Source organism: Chanodichthys erythropterus, chromosome 13, assembly GCF_024489055.1.
Source record: "Chanodichthys erythropterus isolate Z2021 chromosome 13, ASM2448905v1, whole genome shotgun sequence".
Taxonomy (NCBI): domain Eukaryota; kingdom Metazoa; phylum Chordata; class Actinopteri; order Cypriniformes; family Xenocyprididae; genus Chanodichthys; species Chanodichthys erythropterus.
This window is the reverse complement of record NC_090233.1, coordinates 26,159,105-26,185,907: the sequence shown is the minus strand read 5'-3', so window position 1 is coordinate 26,185,907 and position 26,803 is coordinate 26,159,105. Positions and strand designations below refer to the sequence as shown.

Sequence of the window (26,803 nt, the reverse complement as noted above, 5' to 3'; positions counted from 1 at the left end):
AGATGATAAAGATATACTATGCATGATCACACCTGAAATCACACACACCTCCATTCTAACTTAAAGTGATAGTAACCTAAAAAATGAAAAAAAAAAATTCTTTCTTCCGTGGCACACTAAAGGAAATTTTCAACTTTTATTAATAGAAAAAGAAGCAATGACAGTGAATATAGACTGAGGGTCAGTCCTCAGTCTATAGAAGTTGTCAGTGCTTAAAAAGTCGACCCAAAAATTCTGTCATCATTTACTCACCCTCATGTTGTTCCAAAACCTGTATGATTTTACAACACACCACGAGATAAGATGTTCGGCAGGCCTTCTCTATTCATGTTTATCGGTTAACTATCAAGTTTTACCTCATAAAACTATTCCTCCTTATCAGACATATTTGCTTCTTAAAGGGACACATCACCTAAAAATTGTGATCATTTACTCACCCCAAACCTGTATAAGTTCAATATAATACAAAATGAGCCATAGTTCAACCAAAAATTAACATTCTCTGTCATGTACTCACTCTCATTTCATTCCAAAACTTCTGAAGAACACAAAAGTAGATATGTTGTTAATCAAACCATTTTGGTGAAAATTTACTTCCACTGTAGAAAGAAAGCTATATAGGTTTGGAACGACATGGGAATGGGTCAATGATGACACAATGTTCATTTTTGGTTAAACTATAGCTCATTTTGCGTTGTATTGAACTTATACAGGTTTGGGTTTGAGTAAATATTGACAGAATTTTTTGTGGTTTTGTCCCTTTAAGAAGCAAATGTCAGCAAATATGTCTGATAGGAGGCATATTTTGACGAGGTACACTTGATAGTAAACCGATAAACACAAATAGAGAAGGGGCTAATTATTACACGGTTCACATATGAATGAATTATATAATTCTACACAAAACTTTATAAAACACTCTGGCCTCCAGTCTAACTTCATTACGGAAGAACTAGAGCAGGACAGCATTGTGATTGACAGCCGTAACATTCAATGGTGTTGCAGAATAGGATCATTAACATTCCAAGAAGTTGACGACAGCCAATCAGATTGATCGGAGGTGGAACGTAGTCGGCTGTCTGTCAGATGGAGGTAATGAGGCCCAATCCCCGGTCTAGCTGGACGGCATTCTCCGAGAAAAGTGAGGGGGCAACAGGCCAGTATGTTCTCGTGCTTGCCTCGAACATGTTTTACCGGTATTATCGCAAGAACGGCCGGTGTGAATCAAAACACGAAGAACAGCCCCAGAAATCAAGCATATCATACCAATTTACAGAATGACAGACAAGTAGTGCTGAAGAGTTGTCTTTAAACCGCAAAGCCAAATAAAAGCACAGCATAAACAACCTACCCAGAAATTTTCCAGGAAATAGGGCGTTATCATCTTGCTGTCCTCCCTTCTTCACAGCGGCGCTTTTCTTAATTTGAATTGCCTCAGTTGGCTCAGTTAATCCACCGTCCTCCCCCCGATGTTGTTGTGTCTGGTGGTTTTTCCTCTTTTTTCCTGCTCTTCTGCTGGGTTTTCCTCTGCTCTGAACACGACTCCACCTCCTCACTTGCGTTTCACCCCTCCACTTATTCAGTATTTCATTGAGATAATTATTACAAAGAAACAGTGACGCTGGTGGCGGTTTCTAGAATTGCATTCCCATGATGCAATCGTGTAATGTTAATGTCTTTTTTTGTTTCATTATTATTATTAAACAACATACAGGGGATACATGAAATAGATTTGAAACAAAATACAAGAAAAGGATGTATAAACAAGCAAGAAAAAATATTTAACAAATGTCTAAAACAAAAAATCATAATCATAATTTTTTTATAAATTTTTTATAAATTAAAAATTCATAAATTTTTTAGCAGTAGTTTTTGCAGCTTTCTTGTTGAACAATGAACAAAGAGAGTCATAAAATAGTTTTAAATCAATACAAAAAAGCATAATGTTGGGCTTACATTCAGTAACTTTACATTTATGCAGATGAAATAGGCCACATATAGTTAGGAATTTTAACACATTGTCCATCTCCTTTGACCCTGTTTCCCACATCAAAAACAGAACATTAATTATTTTCAAAAATAAAAAGTTTGCTATAAGCAGAGAAAATACGCCAGGCTACTTCTTTCCAAAAAATCATTTACATAATCACATTCAGAAAATAAATGTGGTATTTTTTCAAGATTACAATTACAGAATGTGCACTGTGAAGAAATGTCCAACTTAAATTTAGAAAGAAAAGAGTTACATGGATAGTAATTATGAAGAATTTTATAGTAAAGTTCTTTCATCTTGTTAGGTAACAAAAATGTATTGATAACAGACCATACTTTAACAGTAAAAAGATACGGATAATTTATTTTCCATTTAAAAAAAGCTTTTGTGTGACAGCTGAACTTCTTAATAAGGATTCTTCTCATCCAAAAATTGTTACATTTAACATTACAGAGACAATTTGGGTTGACAATTGACACATTTTGCTATTCTGTAACTACAATATGCCCTAACTAGATAACTGTCACAGACACACCAGGCTCCAACACCCTCCAATCACAGCGCACCCAGTCTCCGGAGTACTGATCACTCACACCTGCACCTCATCATCTCACTCATCAGCACCAGTATTTAAGACACTCACACACTCAGTCACATTGTCTGATCTTTTTCACTACTAGGACTCTGCCTGTATGCTTACCTCAAGGACTCCCGCGCCACTTACCTGTATCCAGCGAACCCTTGTGTCACCTGCATGTGTGAGTGTCTCCAGTCTTCAGCGTCTCATTGCTTCAACCACCAACTTCACCCTGCAATCACAGAAAAGAGAGTATCATCTTCTCTCTCATTCGAACTTCTCTCATTGCACTTATTACTCACCTGTGTTCAACGTGTTCTCTACTTGTGTCAATAAACTACCAATAACTGCGATCTTCTGTCTCTGAGCTGTCTGTATTGTAATAACAACTTTGGTAAGAGATTTAATAGCCCAATCATACATTTTAGATGAGGTATCCAGTTCAAAAATAGCTGTAAATTCAGAATAGGAATAGAAGTTGCTATCCCTATTTAACAAATCTAAAATGTCACACCCTTGTTAAACCAATCTTTTTAAGAAAAAAAAAATTCCCACACAGCACATCCTGATTATTCCATATGATACTTCTATGGGGGGAAAGTTGTGGCAGAAGGCAAGCTTACAGGCTTGCTTATGAAAATTGGGAGTTTGCTGCAATTGAAATCACAAGGCAACAAAAAGTAAAGCCTCCACATTTATCAAATTTTCATGTCTCTCACTATATAACTCAAATCCTTAGACACTCTTTCCTGGTATAATCATATAGGATTATACTACGAAATGTAGAAATATTATATTACTGAGATGTTACTGAAATGAATGAGCTACTGTTCTTGGACTGACACTAAAATGGATAGTTCACCCAAAAATGAGAATTTTGTCATTTACTCACCCTTAGGTTGTTCCAAACCTGTATACATTTCTTTGCTCTGTTGAACACAGAGGAACATCTATTTTGAAGAATGTGGGAAACTGAACAGTTCACTTCCATAGTATTTATTTTCCTACTAATGGTGCCCCAAACTGTCTTCAAAATATCTTCCTTTGTGTTCAGCAGAACAAAGATATTTTTACGGGTCTGGAACAATTTGAGGGTGAGTAAATGTCAGAATTTTCATTTTTGGGTGAACTACACCTTTTAAGTATCAAATATCCTTCATTTTGGATATTTATAAATTTTGTGGCAGCTCTATCGTTAACATTTTACAAAAAGGTCTCATTTGTTACAGTATTTATTCATCTTTGTTAATGTTAGTGAATAAAAACATTGTTCATTGTTCACGTTCACAATGCACTGATGTTAATACAACTTTTGTTTTGATTTTAATAATGTATTAGTAAATGTTGAACATTAACTAAGATTAATAAAGGCTATATAAGTAATGTTCATTCTTAGTTCATGTTAACTAAAGTAGTTAACTAATGAAATCTTATTGTAAAGCATTACCGGTATATCTCTTGGTATTAAAGATAATGCAAATGGATAATTTAAAAATGCTGAAATTACGACACACTTAAATGTAAAAAGAAAAAGGCAGAACATACACAAAAAGGTATTTGAATCAGTCCCTGGATTTCCAAACTCATCAATACGTTTAAATTCATTAGACAAATAACGTAATCAGTGATTTTTGAAAAGGGTTTATTCTTATCAATGTACAGATCCAAGCAGTGAAACAAACTCACGTCCATAACAATGTCATACAAATATCATTACAAAATTTCTACAGTACAATATATATTCTTTGCATGATCCAAAATATTTGGTGGCCCCTAAAAATGATTACTTTCTATATTTTAATCTTTCTTCAAAATCAGATTATAAAATAAAAGTCAAAAATCACTATAAATGAAATTGCTCTCGGACCAGAAAAAGGGAGCTTTTGAGCAAAGGTTTCCTTCATTATTACATTTTCTTAATTTCCACACATATAACTATACAGCAGTTGGTGCAGTTTAGGGTGGGGTCACAACATTTAGGTTCTTACATTTTGTACTTCACAAAAACAAAACGAGAGGAAAAAAAGTAAAACCATTAGATTCATTACTGTGCAATCTCCAAGTCTCATGGCCATATTTATACACCCACCCCCCAAAAAAACTCAAGTTTAACTTCAAGGCGTTACAGTATATACTGCATTCATATTTCATAAATAACAAGTGTTCACATACATAAGGGCCAGTTTCTTCCATATTATCCCCACATGAAGCTTTATGAGTGTCTATTAACTGATAGTATATCTCCTCTAATAAAAAAAAAATGGTTTACATTCCTTTACGAGGAGACAGTGACAAAAAAACGCCAGTTAGAAAGGATATTCACCAGCAGCAAAATGGATAAGAGTGAATTGCTCTATTATTATTATTATGAAACACGGGAGAATGAACAGCAGAGAAAGGCATACATTAATAAAAACAGCAAAAAACAAAACAAAAAAAAACAGTAAACATACCTCCTGAGGTCTCTACAAAATAAAATATTCAAGTAGAAAATTACAACACATAGCAGCATTCATAAGTGTAAGACGACACACTTAACATTCATAATATCTGCCTACATCTTGTTTCTTTGTTTGTTCTTTTCATTTATTTATTTTTTTAGTCGGAAGAATCTCCGACCCCTTATCAGTTACAAATGTAAAACAGCTGGAATGTGACAGACAAACGGAAGAAAATAAAAACACTTTGCAGAAACACACCAGCACAACACAGACTCAGAAACACCTGACAGTATCCCATGGTGTTCAGATTTAAAATGATAAAACATTTCTCTGCTTACATCCTTAAAAGTCTGACTCTCAGCTGGTAAAAAGAACCATTTCACGGGCCTCCAGAGGAGTATGAACATGTCTGTCTGAGACTAAAGTGGCAGCAACTTTTTAGCACAAAGTTTTTAATACCTAAATCCTCACACTCAGGGATACATTCAGACATTTTAAGGCTTGCAACTATTCACATGAGGGACACAAATACTGCCTCCACAAGCACTGTACTGTCCAGGATTATACACAACACAACGTGGGACGTTTTTTAAACTTCATGCACGAGGTAACGAAACTAAAAAAAAGTCACAAAAGCAATATGTGGATGGAAAACACGTCACCTATTGCGTATGTGTGGAAAAAAAAAACACATTATTAAAACTAGTCTTTATGAGGGGGGCTAGAAAAACAGATTGCTCATTGGGCCACCAACATGCACAAATCAAACAACTAAACATCCAGATTAACCTGATCAGTCAAAACAGATATTACAAGCATCTTCAAAATCATGCTCTGAGCAAACTAAGCAAAAAGAAATTGCAGATGTCTCAAAAACGAACAAAATGTGTGTTTAAGGTTCACTAGTTTGGATCCATGTCACGCCACGCTGGAAAGTGAGACTGTGGAATATTAAAGCCTCGTACAGAGCGGTGAATCAGATGTTTGAACTGTTCAAACATCCTCACTGTGTTAATATGGAGTCTTCCCTCTCGCTTTGCGCATGCTAACGGAATTTACCAAGACAAATTTAGAAAAAAATAAAATAAAGTTATGCAGTCATTCCGGTTTTCTTCCTTTATCTTCGCATCACTGCCAGTCTAAAAATGTTCAAAGATGAAAACCCTTTCACTATCAATGATATGAGAGGACTTACATTTCTAGTTACGTTGTGTTACCTTTTAGACGGAGCGTCTAAAATATGGTACGCTTTTAGCATTTACCGTCTGTTTACCATCTACTGCTGTGCATTGCTGGCACACAAAATACAGTCTGCACACTTTCATGCAGTCGAGCTATACCCTACATCACCCCATGCATAGGGACTTATGCTTAGAGTCCAGTTGAGATTTACATCATACCCACCCCTCTAAATGATACAGTCCAGAAAATAAAAAAAACCCTGTTTTTTCAGAGCTTGCCTCCAGGCACTGTCCTATGTCAGGAGTGCAACAATACAGAGTTTACACATATCTTTGTGTCAGTGTTTTTTTTGTTTTGTTTTTTAAACCCCTGGATGTCCCGTTACATTAAGTGCCCTGGTGAATGAACGCTAACAACGTATTTTGTTTTCACCCTCATGGTTGATTGTTATGACATGATGAAAAAGCTTTCCTCCCTATTTTGGTTTGGCTTGGCGAGGTGTCGTCGACTAGCGCCTTAGCTAACACTTCCCTCCCACCCCGTCTACAGGGGTCCATTGGGCCGTATGGCTCCCTCCCCTGCTAGACCACCCTTCCCCCCAGGAAAAGGGCAACATATGCCCCGGGTATCAGAGGTTCCCATCCTCTCCCACAGTCAATAAGCTGAAAAACAAGATAGAAAGAGATAAAATTAGACTCATGTTACATGTACAGTATCATTAGCAAGTAAATATTGGTAACACTTTACAATAACAACCATTAAAGGTTAATTTATGAATCTAGGTTAATGCTATTGTAATAGTATGTCTACTGGTCACTGGGAGAAAATCTGTAGAACAAAATATTTAACAAATGAACTTGCATGTGATAGAATATGCAGAATTTAATAATTAACATAATAAATAAATTGTAATAATTTAATTGACACTTTAAATTCTGCCAAATATACACCCTACTGTTCAAAAGTTTGGGTTCAGTAAGATTTCTTTTTAAATCTTATTCAGCAAGGATGCATTAAATTGATCAAACGTCACTGTAAAGACAACTATAATGTTACATTATTTCTATATTGATCATAATAAGAAATGTATCTTGAGCACCAATTCAGCATATTAGAATGATTACTGAAGGATCATGTGACACTGAAGACTGGAGTAATGATGCTGAAAATTTAGGAAAACTTTTTTTTTTTTTTTTAAATAGTAAAATCCTTAAATTGTAAGAATATTTTACAATATTACTTTGCTGTATTTTTGATCAAGTAAATGCAGCCTTGGTGAGAATAAGAGTCTTCTTCTTTCTATGTAAATATATATATGAAGAGTTCCACTGCAAAAACCTCTAAATCCGTCTGACATGTTTTCTTTTAAATGAGCTTCTTTCTTTTTTTTTTTTTATCAGGTTCCTATGTTTAGGTTCAGTAATTTCACTTTAATGCCAATGAAATCGGTTATTGAAATGCTTTTTTTTTTTTTTTTTTAAATGTCACTTTAGTCAATTCATTGGTATTTAACAAAAACCTCCAAATCCACCTCTTAGAGCAACAAGACATAGTAAAGCGTCCGTTTCTGTCAGTTTTACAGCAGCAAAAGGAACACTATTGTTTTTACTCTCTACTCGCGAAATCATTGCCACTGTAAAGACGAACAAAACATGATAAAAACTTGCAGCTCGGCAATTGAAAACCAGCTCAAACACACACAGTCATTCATCTTGGAATCATAAGATTCGATTTGCGTCTTCCGATTGGTTCTTCTGTGGACTTTTCCCTGACAAAAGGAAGTGACGTTTAATGGTTTCTGCCAATGAACCGGTATTTCTGATTGGGTTGACACTGGGATTTAGCAGAATCCCATGAAACTTAAGTATTTGATGAACGTATACTATGTGCGGAGAGCATTCGCTCAATATCATTATCTTATTTTTGACGGAGGTGACGTTTAGCAGCTTTTTCATCTGAACTCATATATATATATATATATATATATATATATATATATATATATATATATATATATATATATATATATATATATATATATAGACAGACATTTTTGATATTTTTTATATATTTTTACTAGTGGGTGCAGGACACTATAGTTCATTTATGTAAGTGAGGATCGCAAAATAAAATAAACTGTGACCCAAAAATTCTTCATACAGTGGACTAACAGTAAAATTGATAAAAATTTGGAACCAAAAATTATTCAGACACTTTGACCTGACCACGTTTTGCTTAAGTGTTATCTGACATAATTAAGATTATTTATTATTTTTATTTTTTCTGACACAGTTTAACTCTGAGATCTTATCATATTTTATTACCATTTTTTTTTTTTTACTTTAGTGAATAAACTGTATTAATTAATGAAATGTTCAAGGTTTGACTGTGTGTGTGTGTGCATGCAGTCCTATTTATAAGACATTATATAATAAACTTATAGAAAATCTCATGGAAATTTACCTCTTCAATCAGGTAACATCTACACCCCATAAAAGGCTGCAAGTCTCTCTTTGAGTGGAAGGGGAAACTGGTCAGAAAAGCGTCTCCAATTCTCATCTCCAACCTGGTTCTTAAACCCATGCAAGATCTAACAGGGAACACGCACTTAAGTATGAAGCATGCGTCCACAATCATCTTGTAGGTTTTTCCCAACTCACAGACTCATATACCTTATAGAACATTTCTCGAAGATCGTCTTTTGGGTTCATCCAGGATGCTACAGCATCACAGAAAAATATAAAGTCCTGAAGAGGGATAGTAAAGAAAACAAATAGGATCATTTTCGATTGTCAGAGCACTCATAGAGACATTACTGAGAATATCGTGTCGTACCTGCACCACACCACCAGGGTTGACCGTGATCATGGTGCAGATTCCTCTGAATGCAGAGTCTTTTTCTTCATTGTCTCTTATATTGCGAAGAGAGGTGCACCTAGTGAAGGGAAGAACCAGTTTTCAAATAACAAGCCTATGCGGTTAGTTTACTTGTGGACTAACACATAATCAACACAATATCATGACTATCACCTCAGAGCACCTTGGGACGAGCAAACGTTTTAAATCACAGAGACTGGTCAATCGAGAAACCAAAATTTGTATCTTCATTGTAATGAAAACATTCTCTTGTTGAAACCGAAAAGTAGCTTTTGGGTTTACCTGAAGAGTTTAGCTTGTTGCAATATTTCCTGACAATCCCACAATAATTTTACAGAAAATTAAAATATTATTTTTTTAATCATTAATATCATTGGTTCTTAATCACATACATCTAAGCTTCTTTAGTAATCATGTTAATGTTTATAAAGATCTTCAGCTGCTTTTGCGGTAAAACAACCTACTTCTTTATAAATATACAATGCTTATACAACAAATACAATGTCTATATAGCACCATGTATTCTTTCAGCTGCTAGTTTATAGAGTTAAACTAGTGCAAATTTTGGGGCAGGCATTCCGGGATAGAATCATGCAGCTAAAAGACTCCACATCTAATGGGGAGGAAAAATGCCTTTTCCATTTCTCTTCTTTTTATACATAGATAACTAGCGCTTTTGTTTCCTGAAACCAGCAAGCATTTGATATTACCCCATGCATTCAATTAGTAGTTAGATAGCGACAATAAAAGACGAAAACAGAAGTGAAAACTGAAATAAATCAATTGAGAATACATGAAGGTGCTACTGAGGCAAATTAAACAACAAGACCTAGAGGGACAGGGTTAGTCACATGGTTGGCAATGATTTAGACTGAATCATACAGAACAGAGAGAAAGGTAGAGAGAAAGAGAGGGATGCCTTCTCTCAAATGTCTTGAATATGCCTCCTACTGTGTCTTCTTGCATGGCTTTTTTCGCAAGAAGATATAAATATTATGCGGGCCAAATTTTATGCTCTGTTTATACAATTCTGAACGTTTCTATACTAGCGCAAGGCATGAAGAAAAGCAGGAGCCTTTTCAAGAACACTGAGACAAGGTTTGGAGAGAGAGACTGAGCGAGGGAGAAAAGAAGGAAAGAAAGAGAGAGAACCATAGGGAGAAAAGCCAGAAGATAGACAGAAAGAGGAAATGAATGAAATAAAAGATTGAATAATACACACCAGGGTCTTATAAACTGCTGTAGCATGGGTGCCACCTCTTGAGGACAAACGTAACCAAGACGACCAATTGTTATTGCTAAGGTAACGCAATCACGGTTATACAGCACCAAACGCCAACCAAGACATGAGCGAATGAGGGGGGGAGGAGAAAACAAAAAGAAACAAACAAACAAACAAACAAACAGACAACTCAGAAACAGAACTCAACAGAATCTGTGTATGAGAATAAACACAAGATTTCACTAGTGCTCTTCACAGCCCCAGACTACAGGGTCAAATGTAAAATATGACACTAAAAAACATAGATCTCGTTTAAGGGAGGAGTCTTAGAAAACACGGCTTCTTTGCAGCTCAGAGAAACTTTCAGTGTCCGCCAAATTCCAAAGTGACTTTTCTACATCACCGTCGTGATTGCGTGTTCTTTTTTTCCCAAATTCCTGTTTTAAAGATGAAGACTACAGAAAACAATCTTGTTTTATAAGATTTTCTCCCTTAAACTCACAAAAAAATTCTTCAGTAGAACAGAAAAGTCTTGTCTTTCTTTCTGTCTCTTTTGTTTCTTTAAGAAATGCATATTACGCCAAGCGAACTACATGGAGAGGACTAGATTCCACCAGGATCTTAAGAGGCACAGAGGAGGGAGACCTAAGTTTAAGAGACACAAAACTATGCAACATTCTCATTAAAGACAGGCATTTATGAACAGTCCAATGAGACATGCAGAAAGCAGATGATTGGCTCATTAGAGAACGCAGTTCAGTGCAGGATGGGCTGATTCAAAGAATCTGGAACACAGTTAAGCACTTCCCACCGTTATTATATTAAAGGGTTAGTTCAGTCAAAAATGAAATTCTGTCATCAAGTACTCACCCTCATGTCGTTCCAAACCTGTAACACCTTTGTTTATCTTCAGAACACAAATTAAGGTATTTTTGATCAAATCCGAGACGTTTCAACCTTAATGTTATGAAGCGATGAAAACAACAATTAAAATTTCTTCTCTCCCCTGTCATTCTCCTACGCTGTTCAAGTAGTAAACACAGTGCAGTGCTTCCGTGTTCTACATCACAACGCCAACTCTTATTTATTTATTGGCCAGCTCCTGCATCAGCATCACACGCATGCGTTGTGGTGCTCATGTGAACAGCATCGACCAATACTCAGCCGGCGTTCTGACGTAGAACACGGAAGCGCTGCACTGTCTATACAACGTCAACAGCATAAGAGACTGACTGGGAAGGGAAGAAATTGTTGAATAAAGTCATTATTTTTGTTTTGTTGTTGCACACAAAAAGTATACTCGTTGCTTCATAACATTAAGGTTGAACCACTGTGGTCATGTTGACTATTTTAACCATGTTTTTAACTACCTTCCTGAACATCAAAAGGTGCAATAACGTTGCTGCCTATGTGTGAATCAGATACCCTCAGATTTAATCAAAAATATCTTAATTTGTGTTCCGAAGATGAATGAAGGTCTTGCGGGTGTGGAACGACATGAGGGTGAGAACTTAATGACTGAAATTTCATTTTTGGGTGAAACCTTTAATTAGTAGATAAATAGATTATCAAATACTCACAAATTGGACAAACTCAGCATCATAACAATAATGATATAAAACCTATACCATAAACAAGAGATACACTACCATTTAAAAGTTTGGGGTTGGGAAGATTTTTTTTATGTCTCTTCTGCTCACCAAGGCTGCCTTTATTTGATCAAAAATACAGAAAATATGTATATAGATATTGTTACAATTTAAAATAAATATTTTCTATTTCAATATATTTTAAATTGTATTTCATTATGGTGATGCAAAGCTGAATTTTCAGCAGCCATTACTCCAGTCTTCAGTGACACATGCATAGATATGTATACGTAGATGCCACATTCGACCACTCCAGACACGTTGACGTGCCCGCCATCTTGGAACGGTCAGTGTGTCGTCACTTACAATAAGAATCAATGATGCCACAACATTGAGCAGCTTCTTGTTGTGAAACCACCAAGATTTAAATTCCCGAAGAAATGGAATAACCTTTCACAGGTGAGAATGTGTTGGTTTGTGTTTTTATATGTATTAACTCAATATTAAAGGGTTTTTACTATGGTGCTTTTTAATGTTTTTAGTACTCCTACTATGGTAAATTTTTGATGTTGCATTAGCTGTCACCTTGTTCTTATTGTTTTATGTTAGTTTAACAAAATCATCTGCTGAAGTCTTCTGTAGATACAGGTATTCATACAAGCCACTAATGAGGAATCTATTATGTATGTGTATATACAGTGCACTGCATAAATGAGTACACCCCCTCTGAACAAATACAAAAGATGTATTTTCTTTATGATCACTAATAAAATTCATGGAAAGATGGCAAAACTAAAATGTATTAAACATATACATAATATAATTGGATATATAGGATTGCAGAAATGAGTACACCCTAGATTTAATTCAACAAATGTATAATATCCTGGCACTTAGTATGCCCTCCATCATTTTGAATATACTGCTCTGACCCTTCTTGGCATGGAGTGTACAAGTTCATGACAAATTGTCACATCTGTTCTGTTTAACTCCTGGATGATGAGCCCCTTAAATGCCCTGATCTTTAATGGGAAGTGTTGCTCAACTCGTCTCTACAGAATCCCCCACAGGTGCTCGAGAGTGTCAAGACTGAGTGAAATACATCTCCACAGAAGGTTTTTCACCTAGGGAGAATGCATATCCTCATTGTCATGTTGGAAAAATGCCCAACAATGCAGGGAATGAGGAAAGGGTAACATCTTCTGTTTCAAGTTTGTGTTTTAAATTACACAGTGGTGTGGGAATTCATGACAGCATTGATAAAGCACAACTCCCTCACACCATCAGCACTCATACATCCCTATATAAGAGCTTTACTGCCACTGAACTGTACTGTGGGAACCAGGCACTTCTCACTGTACTCCTCCTCTAGCAACACCATAACATTTTGGATGCTGTTAGATCCGAAATGATTGATTTGGTGTCATGAGACCAGAGTATTGATTCCCAGAATCTATATTTTGTAAATATGGGCTTTGGAAATGGCTAACAGACTTAATTGTGCTTTGGCTACAGTAGGTAGTTCCAGTGAGAACAACCACCATGCATGTCATTTCTGCATGCTGCATCTTACTCTGTGAGATAAACAGTCATTCTTTTCATAGTTTTTGCTGGATCTGAGACACTCGCTTGGTATTTCTCCTGCTCTTTGTCTAGCAAAAAAAATCCCTCATCACCAAATGAAAGCTTAAAATGAAGGCCTGATTATTTCAGGGGCCTTGTCACAAGTCCATTGTTTTTTAATTTCTGTGTTACTTTTGCTATATTTTCACACTTTAATCAATGATTTGGTAATCCTCTTGTACTGTCCTCTTTTGTGCTAAGAAATAAGTCTCCTGACAGTTCTCTCCCAAGTGGTTCCATTGTTGTCAGCATTAAGTCTGAGAATGATTCAGTGGGCTATCTAACACTTTTAATTGTCAAGAAATTACTTATCTTTTTTTTACCTGTTGATCAAACATTGCATTAAACTTACACCAGAAAAAAATTATTTTGTTTATTTTAGTAACTTTTAGGAGGGTGTACTCATTTTTGCTACACACATTATCACCTTGATAATAAAATCTTATTTTCCTGAATAATTTTGACATGCTTCTTGGTAATCGATTAAGCACACTTGCTGGAACATTATATCTCTAAAGAACCCTAACATGTCTTCTAGTAATTGAGTAATTGCTGACTCAGATGTTCCAGAGGGGGTGTACTCATTTATGCTGTGCACTGTATATATATTATATATATATATATATATATATATATATATATATATATATATATATATATATATATATAATATTATATATATATATATATATATATATATATTCTGAAATCATTTTTTTTTATCAATTTCTTATTATCATCAATGTTGAGCAGTTTTTCAGGATTCTTTGTATAGAACATTCAAAAGAACAGAATTTATTGTAAATTTATTTTTTGGAAACAATGTAAAAGCCTTTGCTGTCACTTTTGATCAATTTAATGCAACCTTGCTAAAGATAAGTGTTTGTTTATTCGTCTTATCCACCCCAAACGTTTGAACAGTAGTGTGTTCATAGACTGACTCTTAAAAATGGTCAGTGTGGATTTGTCTATGCCACATGCTTACTTTTCATTTTTTTTAAAAGGACTTAGTCTTTGTGACATTAATAATCAAGACATCAGCAATCCTGCATCAAACATTAGACGTCCTTGACTAAACAACATTCAACATCTATTGGCAGATATGCATTCACATTGAAAAAGAAAAGTAACTAAAACAACAGAAATAAATCGACAAACAGGAACACATCTATAAGTACCCTTGTTTCTGTGGGAGTATGTTAGGAGCATTACACTTCACCCTCATTTAAAAAAAGGCATCAATGTCGGCGGACATTAAGGCTCAGGCTAGAGCTTCAATTTGTGCAGACCAATTAGAGTGGAGTGTAAATATTGGGAAATATTTTGTGAGGTACAGGTGCTATACATTCATCTAAACACCACAAAACAGATTTAATTTGAGGTTAGATGTTTTCTCTGAATTAAATGGAAAAAAGAAGACTATTTTAGATTAAAAATCATTCAAATCAAGGACGGCAGGTCTTAATACTCCTTTCATGGCTGGTTTACATTTATTGTTGTTTGTAATATCTCACTGACTGATGCTTGTAACTTAATTACGGTGATATTAACTCTACTTGCTAACATAGAATTCACTGTTTTATTAATCAACTTCAGTAAATACCACGGCTGGACTGTTACAAGGTCTGTTATATTCATTTTTGAAGACAGAATATGCTGAAGGGGAACTGACTTTGCCTGTAGAAGAAATGAGCATAAAATTGCTCCTATTCATTTTCATTACGCAGTTAGTTAGTTGATATGAAAAACCTTTATCAAACCTTGTAAGGTCCGCTTCCTGGAGTTTGTATGGAGATTAATAAGCACTGCGGAATGGGGACTGGGAGAGTCTGGGAAAGGAAGAGGGCGGAAACCTCTTGTGAGGGGTTAGCCTGGTCTAGCACCCCTCATATGGTACCTGTATTCTCCAGCAGAGTCTTGGGTGTGTTGGGTCTGTTTATGATCTCCACAAGCTGCTGTAAAACCATCGGGACATACGGCTGCATCTCAGAACCTGAGCAGAGAGATAAGTAGCATGTTAATTTTGAAGGTATAATGAAATCAGTGAATAACTGAAGATGGTGATAAAACTCTTACCCATCTGAATCGATATTTCTCCAATGGCCCATGTTGCGTTGTTGCAGACTGATATCAATTCTGGGTTCAGGTTGGTGCCTAAGATAGGCATGAAGTTAGCTAGAAAGGAGAGATTAACACAAACAAACAAACAAAGGTAAACAGAGATGGACAAAATTGAGAAAGTGTATATGTGAATATGTGCAACCACATACCAATGCAAGGTTTGACATGCTGGAAACAGGCTTTGGTCAAATCTCCCAACAGGGCAAAAGAACTCTGTCGAACCTCTGGCATTTTATCCTGAGAAAATACAACAATTAAAAGACCATTATTTTTGCAACATTACAAGGCTAAAGCAGTTTTTGCAAGCCTGTTTTCTATACTCAATTTAAACAGGTGGACTGGGGTCCGGTTCATAATTGGTATGAAAATTGATCCATCCTAATACACTAAAGTGAATTTGAATCGATTTCATAAATTTAGCATTGTCGAATTACATTTCTCATAGCTGCTTGTCCACAAATAAATTTGTCTGTGCAGTTTGCATTATTTGCATCTCTTGCAATGCAGCAGCAGCAGGCAAATCTAAGTGTCAGTCTGTGGAAGTAAAGATTAGATGTTAAATCTAGATGGGCAAATACTTTGTACAGAACAGTTGTTTTCTTTTTCTCCTCAGTCGTTACCTAGCTACAGTGGCAAACAGCTGCTGCTCATGTTGACACAAACACGCCACAGTTCAGGCCAAAAGTACACTACCATTCATAAGTCAGTAAGATTTTTGCTTTGAAAGAAATTAATACTTTTAGTCAATTTATCAAAAGTGACAATAAAGACATTTATTGTGTTACCAAAGATTTCTATTTCAAATAAATGCTTTCTATTCATCAAATAATCCAGAAAAAATTGTATCATGGTTTCCACAAAAATATTAAGCTGCCCAACTGTTTTCAATATTAAAAATAATAAGAAATGTTTCTTGAGCAGCAAATCAGCTTATTAGAATGATTTTTGAAGGATCATGTGACACTAAAGAAAAAACTGCCATCACAGGAATAAATTACATTATTAAAATATAAATAAATAATAATACTTCACAGTATTACTGCTTTTATTGTGTTTTTGATCAAATAAATGCAGACTTGAGCCCTATTCGGACAGTAATTGTTTCTCATAGTGACGTATTGCATTTTCAACATTTCCAGGGGCTAATCTGTGATTTTATTGCCGTCCAAATCTAGAATGTCAGTGTTTTTCTCCCACCATCCTCGTAAAAATCCCAAACAAACGCCTAGGTCGAATACCATCAGAATTGGGCAGGGGTCGGGAAGCTTTTTTGATCAAAGAGCCATTTTTTCATTTTTGGTTAATGCATTTTTCCAAAAGAGCTAAAGAAAAAAATATTATTAAATATTAAAGACAATTCTTTCAAAAAACATTAAAAATCTTACAGACCCCAAACTTTTGAACATTAGTGTAAATGAAGAGAGAACTGATGAGAGAGGAATTGAACTTGGGTTTGAAGTGTGAACCAACCAAATTAAGTGTGAATCAGCCTAATATAACTAACAATACCATTAGGTTAAACATATCATGCCCCAGTGCCACAAAGCTTCGATATGCTGTATAGTTACCTGCATGCACTGGTACATGAGAGTGAGAATGTTGCTACGGGCAACAAGCTGTTCAATGTTCCCACCGAGACCTTCTGCTAATCCGCTGAGCAGATCCAGAGCCACAATCATGAAATCTTTATCAGGAGCTTCATAAAACTCAGGCTGCGTCTGGTGGAGCTGTGTGACAAAGAGAAAAGATCATGTGATATCCACTAAGTTGGATAAAACAACGTTTTCAAATTATGTCCGTTTCTTAATTTGCAACATTTTCCACAGTATTACAGAAAGATGGGATTGTGTGTGTATGTTTGAGCGGTCTCTCACCACAGCCTGGGCGAGTGTTTTCTGGACCAGGTTGACACAGCGTTGGTAGACAGGCTCACAGTATGGCAGGAATCCACTCTGAAGGGCAGTGGCCACAGACGAGAGACACTACAAGAGAAATGAACAGAGAATGATAAAGACCTCGTTCTTGCATACCCTGACATGCAAAATTCTGAACAATAAAAACATTTCCTCTGCTTTCAGCTGAATTAGTCCTTTTTTTCTCTGCATTTCTAAGAAATTAGTACTTTTATTCAGCAAGGATGCATTAAATTAATCAAAAGTGACAGTAAAGACTTTTATAATGTTACAAAAGATTTCTATTTCAAAACGCTGCTCTTTTGAACTTTCTATTCATCAAAGAGACTTAGAATATTAGAATGATTTCTGAAGGATCATGTGACACTGAAGACTGGAGTAATGGCTGCTGAAAGTTTAGCATTGACATCACAGGAATAAATTATATTGGAAAACATATTAGAAATGAATACTTTTTTAAAACTGTAATAATTTTACAATATTACTGATTTTACTGTACTTTAAATGCAGACTTAGTGAGTATAATAGACTTAAAAAAAAAAAAATCTTACAGACCCCAAACTTTTGAACAGTAGTTTATATAAATGAAATGTTACCTCCAGTAAGGGAAAGAGGTCTTTATCTTCATCTTTTAGCTGGTTCCATTTTTGTATCAATGGAGGCATCAGCATCTGTATATATTCCTGCAAATTGAGCACAGTGCATGTGATCAACAACACACATACAGAAGTCATACATGTGTTTATTAGACATACACTGCTGTTACTAAAAAAAAAAAAAAGATGGCTTACAAAGCAAGAGAAATGTTGATTATAATTACATTAATACTGTAAATACTTAAATTACAAATAGCTTATTGTAATTCAAAATTGATTATTTTGCCAAATACTTGTTGGTATACAAAGGTTTTGAGTGTGTTTCCTTGTAACAATCTACCGCTACTGTATACGTTTGAAAAATAAAGATATGTGCCTGATACATAAGTGTTTGTGTGTATTTGATTGTGCAATTACTGGTTTGTTGAGATGGTGGCCCACAGAGTCAGCCAAAGTCCCAATGGCATCATAGAGAATGAGTAGGTTCTTGTGCTGGTATTTACTGAAAGCAAAGACCAACGTGTCCAATATATAAGCAAGGTACGGTACCAGCTCAGTGCAAGCCTCCTCTTCAAGGGTAGCAAAGGCACTGTGGGAGGAAGAGTGAGAGTCAGAGATTTAAAGAGTTGATGGAAGGATAAAAAGAGATCTCAGGTAACACATGACACTATTGCGAAACGCTCACCTGCAGGCGGCCTCTTGGACGCGTTTGTTGCTGTCAAGTATCCGTTTGAGCAGTTCAGTCATGAGCGGTTTGAGGTAGGTGTCGGGGGGCTGGCTAACAACCCAGTGTGCATAGCGGCTCAGAGTCCAGCAAGTGATGGACCGAACCAGCGCCTTCTTATCAGACAGACACTGTACCAGATGAGGAATCAACTCTGGCAAGTAGGGGATCATCCCTTGCATACAGCCTAAAGAAATGAAAGAAAAATAAAAGAAAAAATAGAAATGGAGGTCACAATTTCTTAATATATTCATTCTAATTAACTGTATGTACTTGATGTGCAATTATTTTGTGAAGTTGCTTGTAATCACAGTTTTTCATAAGTACAGTAATTAACTTAAGTAACACGTAATATGTGTAACACGAACACTGTAAAATAAAGTGTTACCCAGTTAAGGTATGAATTTTTATTTATTTGTTAAACAAAAAGTATACTTACAGTTCAAAAGTTGAGGTCAATATGATTTTTTAAATAAATTAATATTTTTATTTAGCAGGGACACATTAAATTGCAAAAAAAGTGACAGTAAAGTTATTTACAATGTTACCAAAGATTTAGATTTCAAATAAATGCTGTATTTTTGAACTTTCTGTTAATCAAACAATCCAGAAAAAATTTGGCAGCAAAACGATTTCGTTTAGCAGAATGATTTCGGAAGGATCATGTGACATTGAAGAATGAAATGATGGTGCCATCACAGGAATAAATATCATTTATTTTAAAATATATTAAAATAGTAAACAGTTATTTTAAGTTATAACTATATTTTACAATATTACTTTTTTTTTTTCATGATAAAAAATAAATAAATAAATCCAACCACGGTGAACATTTCTTTCAAAACCATTTTTAACTTTTTCAGTAGTGTAGGTAAGTTCAAAGACTTCAGTTTCTAATGCTTATACTATGAGTGAAACATATTATGCATTTGTGGGTATTTTTTGAATACCTTCAGCAATGGCTCCCAGTACAAGTATGCCCGACTCTTTAATAAGCCACTCTGGATGGAACAGTAGTTCTTTCAGTAGAGGAAGAATATGCAACAGCAAATCATCTCTGAAAACATTCGCCAGGACATCCAGTGCAGCTGCAGAACATTTCCCTACACACATAAGAAAAAATAATGAAGACACAAGCAAATGTGGAAGACTTGGCTGAGTCTGTCATTTTTGTTTCTTACTCAAGTTCCAGTCTGAAATTGTTTCATCATCATCCAAATCATCGTCATCATCCTCCTCGTCCTCAATGGAGTCTCCTCCCTCGTGTTGTTGGGCAACGGTGCGTGAACGATGGAACCTTGGGCGAATGTCCTGCTCATTGTCTGGGATTGCTTCATCCTCTTCAACATCACCCTGAAAATAATTTACTTATTATAGGTTTTCTTTATTTTTTTAACTGATTTGGAAGCTTGTTTGAAGCCACATTATACAAGACTGAGAGGATGCACAACACAAAATTTGTACCTATAATTAGCTTTTTTCTGCCAAACTTTTTTTTAAAGCACTAACAGTTAATTTCATTTATTTAGCTAACTAGATGCTTCTTAACATGAAAGACAGGCTGAGATATGGAAAATAAAGTGCTAATAATTTGTATATGACAGCCAAATGTAAACCAAAGGACAATGTGGAGTTATTTTAATGTGGTTCAGCACTGTGACCAAATCACATGTTGTTTATGCACATGAACTCAATGGCAAATCACTGGTGTTTTGTTTAGTATATTTGCCCCATTCTGGCCCACAGATGTGTATGTGTATTTTATGTTTCACTTCTGTTTGGGCCGGCATATAAAAATGTCACAATCAAGCTTTAGGACCAGAGAGAGAGAGAGAAACTGACCTTCAACAGGATTATGTCAATTTCAGAGTATTTCATTCCATTCACAAGAACTGGTGTCAATCTGTGACAAAACATGAAAAAAACATGACTGATCCTGATAAAGTTGATGTTTTTTAATCAAAAAGAGAGAGTGTGTGTGTGTGTGTGTGTGTGTGTGTGTGTGTGTGTGTGTGTGTGTGTGTGTGTGTGTGTGTGTGTGTGTGTGTGTGTGTGTGTGTGTGTGTGTGTGTGTTAAGGCTGGGACAATACATTGAATCTGGAGCGATTCTAATATTTCCCAATGTAAATGCGATCCTCTTTCGAATCGATTCTGAACTCACAACAGATGACACTACGTGCTTTAGGAACACATACTCTGCTTGTTCCTTTATAAATGATTATTTTAGGTTAAGTGGTGTGTTTAAAGTTCAAAAAGGTTGAAATGAATTACAAGGTTGTTTGCAGTGGACTGTGTTAACATTAATCTCACGTCATAAAAGCATTCTGAGCCGAGGTGCAAGTATATTTAACCACTTATGACTTTCCAGCCGTCTTCTTCTTTGTGAAGATTTGAGTGTGTGGTTAAAAATTTGCCTAGAGCACCATCTGCTGTTAAAACTAATCTCAGAATCGATTCAAGAGATAAAATATCAGGATCCAGATTCATTGCATCGCAAATCGAGAATCGATGTATTGTCCCAGCCCTTGTGTGTGTGTCTGTGCGCATGCTCACTTAGGCAGGTGTCCACACAGAACCTCCTTACACACGGGTTGCTCAGCTAGTGTAAGCCAAAACTCACAAGCCTCCAAAGCAACATTCTCATCTTGATCTTGTGTCCTCTGCAACATGTACTGAGAAATAGAAAGGTTTTTTGTGAGTAGGTTAGAGAGTCTAACATAAAGACATTGGACCTAATTCATTCACAAGCACAGAGCATAATTTTGTGTTAAAAAAAAAACGTTTAAAAAAAAAAAAAACTATCCCACTGAATGTAACGTAAGAATAGTTTTACGTACACATGACAAATGAATTTAGCTTATGTTTCATAAGACTCGACTGTTCCATTTTTACCAAACCAGTCCACAAACATCTAGTTAAAGACAGTCCACAAGAGGCTGCTGTTGCTTTATTTTGTCTCTCTGGGATTTATCACTAAACATTTAAAACCATTATGGATGAACATCTAAGACAATAGCTAATTCCTGCAGAGGTCAAAGTTCTCACTTTCAGCTCTCATGTAATAGAGTTATATTAGGTTTATTAAGAGGAGTTACAGGAGGTGTGATCTAACCTCGATGATGTTGTGCATGTGAGGAAGGAGACGGTCTAGTCGGACTTCCAAAAGCATGACTAAAGCTCTGCACACGTTTTTCCTCACTTCTGGCTCCTCATCACCTGCCAGTGCAAACAGGTTCTGTAGCACAAAGACACACAAAAAACATTCAAACATACTCATTTTTAATAACTACACAACACAACAACTTCCTCAATTATCAAAAATGGGATCATAATTCTAGGATATGGAATAATTAGGCTGAGCACATAATGGCCCTGTTTACACCTGGTATTAAGATAAGTTTTGATTGATCGGATCACAAGGGCGACACATACATATTTACACCTGGAGTTTTAATCTGTCTCCTTTGTCCACTTTCAACCACTTCTGTCATGATTTCTTTGAGGGGAGGGTCTATGGGTGGGTAAAATTATGGGCTTTTTCAGATCTTTTGATTTAATGGACAAAATGAGCTTGCGCAATTTACATATGAACATGCTGGAGACAACAGAATAACATATGGAGAGCATTCACTTTCGTTTCTGCTCTGACAGCCTCAAGACCACATTAGAAAATCAGGAATGGTAAGAGAACATTGTGCTTCGTAGGTTTTTCATTTTCAAACCAAACTCAGGTCTTTAGTTGAGTTTAAGGGTGCGTTCACACTTGTAGTTCAGTTCGTTTGGTCCATTTGGTCCGGACCAAAGAAAAAAAAAACATTTAGTCCTGGTCCGGTTAGCGTTCACATTGGCAATTTTATCACCGAACCAAAAGATACCGAACCTTCAGGCATAGGGATACATTCACAACGTGATTGGTCGGATTTTATGACGTATCGCCTATTTTCAGACGGAACTTACCGAACATCCAAAACAATGCTGTTTTCTGAGGTAAATGCGCTCGTTGTGTGTGCGTAGCGGTGCGTAGCCTGCATGTGATGGTATTTTGGCCAGCTGGGAACTCGTGAAGAGCTTATAAAATGTGTAAAGTAGTCAAAACACCGGCGGGAATCCCTCCGTCGCACACACAAATGATCTGCTGCGTGGAGACGCGCATTTGATGCCTGTGATGGGCAAACTCGCGACTATGACAAGAAAAACCGACATGCTTGAGGATTCTGTCCTTTTTAGGGTCTCGTCTTCCTGTTTTTGGTTCGGTTACATGTCTTTGGTCCGGGTTGCGTTCATATATCATTCAAACCGCACCAGAGTTCGTTTGGAAGCGGACCGAGACCCATCTTTTCAGCGGTCTCGGTCCACTTGTTTGGTGCGCACCAGGGTTCGGATGGCAGCGTTCACATATGTTCAAATGAACCGCACTATCCGAGCAATCGCACCAGGGTTCGTTTTAATCGAACCAAACATGACAAGTGTGAACGCACCCTAAATCCCGTCTGGCTGGCGCGCTTCCAGTAATGTTTAAAGGTGCCATCGAATGTTTTTTTACAAGATGTAATATAAGTCTAAGGTGTCCCCTGAATGTGTCTGAAGTTTCAGCTCAAAATACCCCATAGAGTTTTTTAAATAATTTTTTTTAACTGCCTATTTTGGGGCATCATTAGAAATGCGCCGATTCATGCTGCTGCCCCTTTAAATTCTCGCGCTCTCCGCCCCCTCCCGAGCTCTCGACTCTATCATTGCATAAACAAAGTTCACGCAGCTAATATAACCCTCAAAATGGATCTTTACAAAGTGTTCGTCATGCATGCGTCATGCATACATCGGATTATGTGAGTATTGTATTTATTTGGATGTTTACATTTGATTCTGAATGAGTTTGATGTGGCTTACGGGCTAAAACTAACATTACACACTGTTGGAGAGATTTATAAAGAATGAAGTTGTGTTTATGAATTATACAGACTGCAAGTGTTTAATAATGAAAATAGCGACGACTCTTGTCTCTGTGAATACAGTAATAAACTATGGTAACTTTAACCACATTTAACAGTACATTAGCAACATGCTAACGAAACATTTAGAAAGACAATTTACAAACACCACAAAAAATATCATGCTATCATGGATCATGTCAGTTATTATTGCTCCATCTGCCATTTTTCGCTATTGTTCTTGCTTGCTTACCTAGTCTGTTGATTCACCTGTGCAGATCCAGACGTTAATACTGGCTGCCCTTGTGTAATGCCTCAATCATGGGCTGGCATATGCAAATATTGGGGGCGTACATATTAATGATCCCGACTGTTATGTAACAGTCGGTGTTATGTTGAGATTCACCTGTTCTTCGGAGGTCTTTTAAACAAATGAGATTTATATAAGAAGGAAGAAACTTGAGAATCACTATATGTCATTTCCATGTACTGAACTCTTGTTATTTAACTATGCCAAGATAAAATAAATTTTTAATTCTAGGGCACCTTTAAGCAATAGGTTGGAGCGCTACACTACGAAAGCACATTGGTTAAATGCGTTTTCGTCTGCCTCTTGAAGTGATCGAAATTGACCCCGCTCAAAACATTTTACACCCCGTTACACCTTTATTTAGCATTGTCCACTTGTGATCCGATCGACCAAAATGCATCTTAATACCAGGTGTAAACAGGGCCAATGACTGAATTCTCATTTTTGACATGTCCTATTAAGGTGGTCAGGCATGGAGGGGGTACCTCAATGAAAGGATCTATGTGCAGCATTAGGGCCTGTGTTCTGCTGATGATGAACTGGTTGACACAGGCAATGGCGTGAGACCTACAACAGACAACAAGCACAGTTCATATATCAAACAATTGCTCAGCAAATCGTAAGTCTAAATTAGGGGTATCACAATATACAGTTATTGACAAAAATGTGATATTTAAAAACTGAAATATCGATATCATCTTAATACTACAAATACGTTAAAGGATTAGTTCACTTTAAAATGAAAATTACCCAAAGATTTACTCACCCTCAAGCCATCCTAGGTGTATATGACTTTCTTCCTTCTGATGAACAGTTATTTTAATAAATATCATGATGCATCTAAGCTTTATATAAATGGCAGTGAACGGGACCAACAAATATGAAGCTCAAGAAAGTGCATCCATCCATTATAAATGTACTCCACATGGCTCGGGGTGGGGGGAGGGGGTATGGGGGTTAATAAAGGCCTTCTGAAGCAAAGTGATGCATTTGTGAATACTTTTTTTGTAAGTTGAATACAGAAGGCGTAGGACGAAGCGTAAGTGTTTTGAACTGCAAGAGTTTTACACTTTTTTCGTAAGTTGAATACGGAAGACGGTCTGTCGGAAGCTAGATACTTTATAACTTGTTAAAGCTGCAGTCCGTAACTTTTTTTGGTTAAAAATGATCATAAACCAATTTTTGAGCAAGTACATAACCAGCCAGTGTTCAAAACTATCTCATTATCTTAGCTAGATTCACAACGGTAAGCTTGTAATAATGTTTTATAATAAGAGTTCTTACACAAACTTCAAAAAGGCCTTTATTAACCCATGTGGAATACATTTACAATGGATGGATGCACTTTCTTAAGCTTCATACTTGTTGGTCCCGTTCACTGCCATTATATAAATCTTGCGTCAGGATATTTATTAATATAACTCAGATTGTGTTCATCAGAAAGAAGAAAGTCATATAAACCTAGGATGGCTTGAGGGTGAGTAAAGTTTGAGGTAATTTTCATTCTAAAGTGAACTAATCCTTTAATATCACAAAAATTTCAGGGCCAGTATTTATGTGGTCGACACTCCAGTGGCGGTACTGCACCTTAACGCTGGTTGTCACCCATCATAAAACAGAAAAAGAAGAAGAAGACGCAGTGAATGCTTCTCAACTGGAATGCTGCGTCCTAGTAAGGCTGCATATCTAGGCTGCCAAGTCATCAAGCTTCGTCAAAGGCCATCTCAATTTGATTGATCATTGGAAGGCAGCCTTTGTTTCGTGTCCTTCATTCAGCTTATTTTGAAGGATGCATCATCTGTATCCTTTGCGTCCTCCAGTCAGCCACAATCCTTTGCACACATTACAATTCACGATTCATAATTCAAAGAGAATTAGCAAAAAATGAATCGGAACTGAGCTCGTCCGATTTCATAATGCAATGCAAGACAAAAACATGATTTCAGAGATGAAGGCATTATGTTTTCTTTTATAACATCATAATGCTGTCTGTAATGTAAACCATTGGGAGACCACAGGCAATTATCCTTCACTGTATTGCATTAATAGAAAGTCAGTTAATATAAAGTATTGTTCAAAAATGTGGCCATGCGCACTTACTACACCATCTCATTGCTGAGGAGGACTGGGTGATATGGCCGAAAAACGATCACGATAATTTTTTTCATATCAGTTTAAAGACAGATTTTTGCTCCTGAGTGAAAGTAGTAGAAATCAATTGTGGTTTTATCATCAGAACATGACAAACACTTGACAGACTAGTGAACATTTCACAAATTAATATTAAATGTTTTGTCTCTTAGAAATGCACAGCCACTTTATTGTGGCTCAATTTTTCTTCTGTTTTCAGCGACAGTGTTGTTGAGAATGTCAGCGCTGTTTCATCTTGCTTTAAACTATTTGAAATCAGAAGGCATTTGATTTGTGGTTAGTAGGGGAGAACTCTGCCCCGAACTCGAGCACTTCTCACTGGATCTCACAGCGCGTTTAGCGTCGCTTGATTGAGATGGTCAACGAGTGAATGCATTCGCTCTAAGCTCACGCTGTGGTGTGTTTTAAGCGAAACGGTTAAATGTTCCATAAGCCGCGCGGTTCAAACGAGCAGCTCTGTTTCATTCCGCTTTTGCCATTTAAAAATTTCTCATACGCAACACAAATGTTAGCACTTATGAATGTGATGGTCTGCAACATGCATATGCAGCATTA

General features: G+C 36.3%; 2 protein-coding genes across 10 annotated transcripts in view; both read right to left on the bottom strand.

The window, feature by feature from the left end:
* fcho2 (FCH and mu domain containing endocytic adaptor 2) overlaps positions 1-1,586 on the bottom strand; it is a 45,288-nt gene extending 43,702 nt beyond the window's left edge. For 2 of the 4 annotated variants that reach the window (XM_067405477.1, XM_067405479.1), the window contains exon 1: positions 1,352-1,586. In XM_067405477.1, the coding sequence (XP_067261578.1) occupies positions 1,352-1,384 (33 nt within the window). In that variant the 5' untranslated portion in view covers positions 1,385-1,586. The remainder of the gene's footprint in view (positions 1-1,351) is intronic. The other 2 variants (XM_067405476.1, XM_067405478.1) reach the window with 1 other exon arrangement.
* A 2,629-nt stretch (positions 1,587-4,215) lies between these two features.
* tnpo1 (transportin 1) overlaps positions 4,216-26,803 on the bottom strand; it is a 38,438-nt gene continuing 15,850 nt past the window's right edge. Inside the window, exons 6-24 of one of the 6 annotated variants that reach the window (XM_067405596.1) lie at positions 24,583-24,664; positions 21,972-22,094; positions 21,413-21,531; positions 20,701-20,761; positions 20,040-20,211; positions 19,809-19,961; positions 18,820-19,045; positions 18,552-18,723; positions 18,135-18,221; positions 17,500-17,607; positions 17,194-17,352; positions 15,775-15,862; positions 15,581-15,679; positions 15,402-15,497; positions 10,293-10,368; positions 9,029-9,128; positions 8,866-8,940; positions 8,657-8,783; positions 4,216-6,855 (exon numbers count right to left, since the gene is read on the bottom strand). In XM_067405596.1, the coding sequence (XP_067261697.1) occupies positions 8,676-8,783; positions 8,866-8,940; positions 9,029-9,128; positions 10,293-10,368; positions 15,402-15,497; positions 15,581-15,679; positions 15,775-15,862; positions 17,194-17,352; positions 17,500-17,607; positions 18,135-18,221; positions 18,552-18,723; positions 18,820-19,045; positions 19,809-19,961; positions 20,040-20,211; positions 20,701-20,761; positions 21,413-21,531; positions 21,972-22,094; positions 24,583-24,664 (2,104 nt within the window). In that variant the 3' untranslated portion in view covers positions 4,216-6,855; positions 8,657-8,675. Of the gene's footprint in view, positions 6,856-8,656; positions 8,784-8,865; positions 8,941-9,028; positions 9,129-10,292; positions 10,369-15,264; positions 15,498-15,580; positions 15,680-15,774; positions 15,863-17,193; positions 17,353-17,499; positions 17,608-18,134; positions 18,222-18,551; positions 18,724-18,819; positions 19,046-19,808; positions 19,962-20,039; positions 20,212-20,700; positions 20,762-21,412; positions 21,532-21,971; positions 22,095-24,582; positions 24,665-25,684; positions 25,930-26,803 lie in introns of those variants that run through there. The other 5 variants (XM_067405597.1, XR_010896854.1, XR_010896855.1 and 2 more) reach the window with 5 other exon arrangements.